Source organism: Lucilia cuprina, chromosome 3, assembly GCF_022045245.1.
Source record: "Lucilia cuprina isolate Lc7/37 chromosome 3, ASM2204524v1, whole genome shotgun sequence".
NCBI lineage: Eukaryota > Metazoa > Arthropoda > Insecta > Diptera > Calliphoridae > Lucilia > Lucilia cuprina.
In genome coordinates this window covers 43655586-43663745 of record NC_060951.1, presented here as the reverse complement: position 1 = coordinate 43663745, position 8160 = coordinate 43655586, and the positions used below count along the sequence as shown (strand labels likewise).

At 28.9% G+C, this 8160-nt stretch overlaps 1 protein-coding gene across 1 annotated transcript in view; it reads left to right on the top strand.

Annotated features, from left to right (window-relative positions):
• The window catches only part of LOC111680111 (putative uncharacterized protein DDB_G0286901), a 67319-nt gene that overhangs the window by 45706 nt on the left and 13453 nt on the right, over positions 1-8160 (top strand). Inside the window, exon 3 of the mRNA XM_046945825.1 lies at positions 7044-7277. Within this exon, the coding sequence (XP_046801781.1) occupies positions 7044-7277 (234 nt within the window). The remainder of the gene's footprint in view (positions 1-7043; positions 7278-8160) is intronic.

Here is an 8160-nt window from a genome sequence, read left to right as displayed (position 1 = left end):
ATAGACTAGACTATATACTAGACTATAGACTAGACTATAGACTAGACTAGACTATAGACTAGACTATAGACTAGACTATAGACTAGACTATAGACTAGACTATAGACTGGACTATAGACAAGTGTATAGACTAGACCATAGACTAGATTACAGACTAGACTATAGACTAGACTATAAACTGGACTATAGACTAGACTATAGACTAGACTACAGACTAGACTATAGACTATACAATAGACTATACTTTAGACTAGATTACAGACTAGTTTACAGACTAGACTATAGACTAGACTATAGACTAGACTATTGACTTGACTAAATCCTACTGAAAACATTCTATTTTTTGGTACCATTAATTATGTTTTTTTCTTCATCTGCTCTCTTTTAATTATGCTTTCTGTCACCGGCCAACGCACAACAACCATAAAAGTAAATAAAATAAAACGTTTTCATTTAACTTTATTACCGTCATGATAATACAACAATTTATTAACAAAATTGAAAATAAATCAATTAAATTTGTTTAAATAGTTTTATTTTTATTTATTTTATTTAAACAAATGAAACATGTTTTACAAGTTGTTTATTTGAAATTAAAGTTATTTAAACGTCTCTCGTTAACAACGACAACAACAACCAAAAGTTTGATTGATTTCAGTTAAAAGTTGTTGTTGGTTTTTGTTGTGGCCATTTTAAACGGAAGTCGTTGTTTGGTATAAAATAAACACAAATGAGGAAAATCAATTAAACAGTCAGTCATTGACAAATTAATTATACAAAAATATTAAATTTATTACATCATTTAAGTAATTATATGCTACCATATTGTGGGTCTGTAAATGTATTATTTTTTTTAGTTATGAAAATATAGAATGTTTTTTTTGCAAAAAGTAAAAGAATAAAAAATTCTATATAACAGAGGATTTTAAGTAATAATGCTGATTAGAGCCCATCAAGTTCCATAATAAAGTGAAAAAGTAAAATAAATTAAAAATCAAAAAAGTGTAAAGCAGAGTTCATTGTGATTTTAACCCAAATTTTATTTTATTTATTTTTACTATTAATCATATCTTTAATCCGCCTTAATAAATGATTTAGCAAAATTACTTTCGCAGCTTCCTCTCTTTCACACGATATTTCCACAATAAAAACATTATTTATTTTATGACAACTATATTTATTATGAGATTTTTTTCTATAAATTCAACTCTCTACTGTTTTGGATTCGTTACGTTTGTCAGTTTCTAACTTAATTTTTATCAAGGTCACAATTATAGTTTTTTTGAAATAATTAAGATTTCTAGTGTTTTTGTTTTTTGTTAAAATTTTAAAAATAAACACGTGATCTTTATAACTGTCATGGTTTTAAAATGAAAAATCTAATTAAATCAGTTTCACTTATCTTCCAAACCTTTTTTCTTAAATTAAGGTCAATTTGTATTTTTAACAAATTATTTTTTCTCCCTTTTTAGGTAAGACGATAAATAGTCCAAGATGTCTTTAAGTAAAAAGTAGAATATCATTGTGACATAAACTAGTGAGTGAGTATGTAATGAGTGAGAATAAGCAGATAATTTAAAAAAATCTCCTAAAATTCTATAGTCCAGAATGTAACCAAGTCTTAAATCTACATTTTAATCTACTCTAGTTAATAGTCAATAGTCTAGTAGATAATACTATAGTCTGTATTATGCAGTCTATAGTAAAATCAATAGTCTAGTTTACAGTCCAGTATAGACTGTAGTTGAATTTATAGACCAGTCAATTGTCTATACTATATTATAGTTTAAAGTCCAGTATGGTCTATAGTCTAGTCTAGTCTAGTCTAGTCCAGACTATAGTGTATTCTATAGTCCAGACTATAGTGTATTCTATAGTCCAGACTATGGTCTATATTATAGTCCAGAATATAGTCTATTCTATAGTCGAGACTATAGTCTATTCTATAGTCGAGACTATAGTCTATTATATAGTCCAGCCTATAGTCTATTCTATAGTCCAGACTATAGTCTATTTTATAGTCCAGACTATAGTCTTTTCCATAGTCCAGACTTAAGACATTCTATAGTCCAGACTATAGTCTATTCTATAGTCCAGACTTTAGTCTATTCTATAGTCCAGACAATAGTCTATTCTATAGTCCAGACTATAGTCTATTCTATAGTCAAGACTTTAGTCTATTCTATAGTCAAGACTTTAGTCTATGCTATAGTCCAGACAAAAGTCTATTCTATAGTCCAGACTATAGTCTATTCTATAATCCAGACTATAGTCTATTATATAGTCCAGACTATAGTCTATTCTATAGTCTAGACTATAGTCTATTCTATAGTCCAGACTATACTATATTCTATAGACCAGACTTTAGTCTATTCTATAGACCAGAATATAGTCTATTACTTAAGACATTCTATAGTCCAGACTATAGTCTATTCTATAGTCCAGACTTTAGTCTATTCTATAGTCCAGACAATAGTCTATTCTATAGTCCAGACTATAGTCTATTCTATAGTCAAGACTTTAGTCTATGCTATAGTCCAGACAAAAGTCAAAAGTCAGACTATAGTCTATTCTATACTCCAGACTATAGTCTATTCTATAGTCCAGACTATAATCTATTCTATAGTCCAGACTATAATCTATACTATAGTCCAGACTATAGTCTATTCTAAAGTCCAGAGTATAGTCTATTCTATAGTCCAGAATATAGTTTATTCTATAGTCCATTCTATTTTATTGTTTAGACTATAGTCTATTCTATAGTCCAAATTATAGTCTATGTTATAGTCCAGACTATAGTATATTCTATAGTAAAGACTATAATCTATAATATATTCCAGACTATAGTCTATTATATAGTCCAGACTATAGTCTAGTCTATACTGTATATAGTTCACACTAAAGCAGATTTTTGATTTTTTACATGGACACACAGACGGACATAGCTAAATCGACTGAGAAAGTGACTGGTATACTTTAATTTGGATGTAGGGACAATCTATTTGGCTGCTACAAACATCAGCACAATCGCATAATACCCTCCCTATTATAGTGGTGTAGGGTATAAATATTTTTAAACATTTCAATTTCATTTTGTCTACAAATAACCCAATTAAATAGCATTTCATGACCCCTTACAATTCGACACGAGTCGGTCATAAAACATAATGAAACAGTAACAGACAGACATAGTGACTTAGCACACAAACAACCTTAACTTTCTACAGCTACAGCAACAACAGCAAATAAATACAGACCAAAAGTAAATGAAAAAAAAGCAATTGTCTTGCATTTATTGTTCAACATCCAAAATTAAAAATTTGTTTATAATCAAATAAAGTTTTATAATAGATTTTGTTTTCTTCATAATGTTGTTACTGTTGCTGTTGTTGCATAAAAGTAACGCCTGTGTTGTATCTACAAAACAAATTACTACAATTTTAATTTAATTTTAGTTTTATTTTTTTTTAATTTTTTTCTCCTGTAGCTTGCGTCTACTTAGTTTTGGTCCACAAACTGATGAAGTTGGCTTAAAGTGTTTATTAATTTTTTCATTTTTTTTGTTTGTCTACTTTTTACCAAGTCATAGTAATAATTTTTTAATGTTGACCATGGCTTAAATGCACTTTTATTTTAAATATATTTTTATGTGAGGTTTTTCGTACGTACGTTGGCTGAATGTATTGTTTGTTAACTTGGCTGTTGGTTGTGATTTTGTTCATTTTGTAGATTTGATTTAAGCTCTAGTTTTATTTTCGTTTTAGGGGAAAGGTAGATTTTTCTTTACAATAAACATATATTTTGAGTTTTTTTTTTTTCTATAATTTAAAATTGTGGGTTTGTGGGTCGTGTACCATTTTTATTATGTCGTTATTTGTTTTTTTTCTGTATTGGAATTTCATAGAACTTGTTTGTCACTTTTTTTGCTGAAAATTTGTAAAAATATGTTGTTAACATAATGGACAAGGTTAGAACCAGTATTTGTAAATATTTATTTTTCTATCGAGATTCTTATGTTTTTGCCACACGATATCGAAAGAACAAATTTGACTAGAATATTTACATACTACGTTTGCTTACAGTAGATATAGTGTAGTCTATAATCTAGTATATACTCTAGTCTATAGTCTAGTCTATAGTCTAGTCTATAGTCTAGTCTATAGTCTAGTCTATAGTCTAGTCTATAGTCTAGTCTATAGTCTAGTCTATAGTCTAGTCTATAGTCTAGTCTATAGTGTAGTCTATAGTCTAGTCTATATTCTAATCTATAGTCTAGTCTATACTCTAGTCTATAGCCTAGTCTATAGTCTAGTTTATAGTCTAGTCTATAGTCTAGTCTATAGTCTAGTCTATAGTCTAGTCTATAGTCTAGTCTATAGTCTAGTCTATAGTCTAGTTTAAAGTCAAATATTCTTTAATCATTTCCTTTAATAAAACCTGACCGCATTAAACCACTGTACCTTAAGTACAAATATAAAAAGGAGCTTTTTTCTCACAATTTTACTTGTTTTTTTTATTAAATAAATATAAATACTATATTTAATATTTATTTTCTTTGCCAAAGTAACCATGATCTTGATTCGTGACTTAAAAGGCCGGTTCAATGTGCCAGCCTAGCTACAAGCGAAGCAACCAGCCAAACAGCCAGCTCAACTGACTGACAGACAAACGGACTGACTAACAACCAACACACAAGCCCATTCGCAAATACTTGTAATAAACATATGAATTTGCTAGCAAAAAATTGTTTAAGTTAAAACCAAAATAAATAACAACATTAAAACACCTCCAAGGCAAACAAATAATAGTGTTAGACAGACAGAAATAAACAATAAGGACAGACGGAAAAGTGGACAGACAGGCAATATAAACTAACAAGAAAATAAACATATTTAAGACAGACAGACAATCAGGCACTTTTAAACATAAATTGTTGGTAATGGAAACTTATTGCTTGTTTGTCTGTTGGTTGCATGTGTGGTATGAATATTGTTAATCAGCTGCAACAAAAATTAATAATAATAATAATTACTTTTAATATTAAAACAACTAATATTTCGATGCCATATTAAAGTTGTATATAAGAAAAATATTTTATATATATTTATAGTTGAACTATGGAAAATGTATTGTTAATTAAGAATAAAGCATCCAACGAACAATTAGAGAGAGAGAGAGAGAAAGAAACGAACTGGGTGGTCACCAACGATTATAAAGTCCCCTATACTATAGACTAGATTATAGACTAGAGTATTATTTGACGATAGACTAGACTATAGCCTAGAATATAGACTAGACTATATACTAGACTATAGACTAGACTTTAGACTAGACATTAGACTAGACATTAGACTAGACTAGACTAGACTAGACTAGACTAGACCAGACTAGACTAGTCCAGACTAAAGACTTGACTATAGATTAGACTGGTCATAGATAAGACTGGCCTTATTCTAAAGACTAGACTATAGACTAGACTATAGACTAGATTATAGACTAGATTATAGACTAGACTACAAACAAGACTATAGACTTGACGATAGACTAGACGATAGACTGGACTGTATACTAGACTATAGACCAGACTAGACTATAGACCAGATTAGACTATATACTAAAGTATAGACTAGGCTAAAGACTAGACTATAGACTACACTGTAGACTAGACTATAGACTAGACTATAGACTAAACTATAGACTAGACTATAGACTAGACTATAGACTAGACTATAGACTAGACTATAGACTAGACTATAGACTAGACTGTAGACTAGACTATAGACTAGATTATAGACTAGACTATAGACTAGACTATAGACTAGACTGTAGACTAGACTATAGACTAGATTATAGACTAGACTATAGACTAGACTATAGACTAGACTATTGACTAGACTATAGATTGGACTACAGACTAGACTATAGACTAGACTATAGACTAGACTACAGACTAGACGTATAGACCAGACTGTAGACTAGACAATAGACTACAATCTGGTTTATTAACTTGTCTAAATTGTCTCCTATTGACTATCTATGGTCTAGAATTTATAATGTATCGCCTTGCCGTAGAGTGCAAACGTTTTCCTCAGCCTAAACCCACAATTTTCGTCCACTGCCTATATTTTACAAAAAAAAAACACTCAAGTTTAAAAAATTTCATTGAATTTTGTACGCCACCACATAAAAGCATAATTGCAAAAAATATATAGATAAATAATAAATAAATAATACAAGTTCATTAAATTCTTACACGCAATTTGTGTGTTTGATTTTTCTTAGTTTTTAAACTAAAAATTATAAATTTTTTCTGGCTTTTAAATGTTATGTAAACTGCACACTATGTACTCATACATATATTATAAATTTAATAACTACAGCTAAATCGTGCTGCAAGTACAAATTCATTAAAAAAATAAAAATAATGTTTTTCTTTCTTCATCTTAAAAACTCTTTTTCTCTATTTTTGTTTGTTTGGGGAAAGTCACAGATGTTTAGCTTTATTTAAAGGTTCAATGATATTGCAATGTGGTTTTTTCGTTGCGATGGGAGGAATTTGTTTGTTTAAGCAACAAAAAATTGTCATTTATTTAAATTTTTAAATAGAGAAGGGGTATCAAGTTTAAATGAATAATGACGTTGCGTAGATTGAATTATTAGAAAGACTAAAGTAGACACGCATTTCTTAAATTTTTTATAGTGGATTGAAAATTTGATATAAATAATAGGTTTTCAAATATTTATGACTGCAATTAAAAGTTGCATTTTTGCATAAAAATGAATATCATTAATTATTCGACTAAAAATACAAAAGACTTAAAAAACAAACTTGATTTAGTTTATCCACAAAATATAGGCTGAGTAGACAAATGTGTAAAGTCCAGTTTTAACAAAAAATCAAATTTAAAAGCAAATCAAATTGAGAAATAAATAAAAATAATAATTTATTACTCACATTACTAATTTAAAACTTGCAACTAATTTATAACCATCTAATTATAACGTTTTTTTTTTTAATTTTTCACCCATTTTCTTCATTACAGAATTACAAAGAAAAAGACTCAGGCAAAGTTGTGTTGTATACAACAAGTATGGGAATCATACGTGATACTTATGCAAAATGTTCAAATGTTAAACAAATCTTAAGAACGCTCCTGGTGAAATTCGAAGAACGTGATGTCTTTATGAGCGTCGAATATCAACAAGAAATCAAAGAACGCATGCATTCGGATGTTATAAAAGTACCTCAATTATATGTAGAAGGACAGCATATTGGTGTAAGTTCAATACAATAATATTATTATTCGTCAAAAATTACCTGTAAAGAAATAAGAAAAAAAAAATAAGAATTATAAAAATTATCCATCATAGTAATTATGGGGCGGGGGGAATGATAAACAGACTTTAACTATGAGACAAATATGACATTTTGATAGTTGTTTTTCATATTGAAACGAAACTTTAGTTTAAGTAAAAATAAAATACTAATAAAGATGAATGTAAGATTTGTTGAATGGTTGTTCAAAAATTATAAAAGAAACATGTTACCAGAAGTTTCCATAATTTTTTCTTGTTGTTGTTACTTCAACACTAAAGCAGATAACATGCTGCTGCCAAACAAACTTGATAGTACAATTTTTTTGTGTGGAAAAACAAGAAGTACAAGTTGCAGTCTCGTTTTATTTTTAAATGTTTTAAAATTATGGAAGATTCCTCAATTGCTACTTATAGGAATACAAAGTGTAAGGCAGACAGACACCCTACATTAAGAAAAAACTGATCTTTAGTTAAAAACAAATAGTAGACCATTGACAAGAGTATACACTAAACTTTGGACTAAAAAAAATTATATACTAAACTTTGGACTTTACTATAGACATGAATGTAGACTGGACTGTAGACTAGACTATAGACTAGACTATAGACTAGACAATAGACTAGAATGAAGACTAGACTATAGACTAGACTATAGACTAGACTATAGACTAGACAATAGACTAGACTATAGACTAGCCTATAGATTATACTATAGACTAGACTATAGACTAGCCTATAGACTAGACTATAGACTAGACTATAGACTAGACTATAGACTAGACTATAGACTATACTATAGACTAGACTATAGACTAGGCTATAGACTAGACTATAGACTAGGCT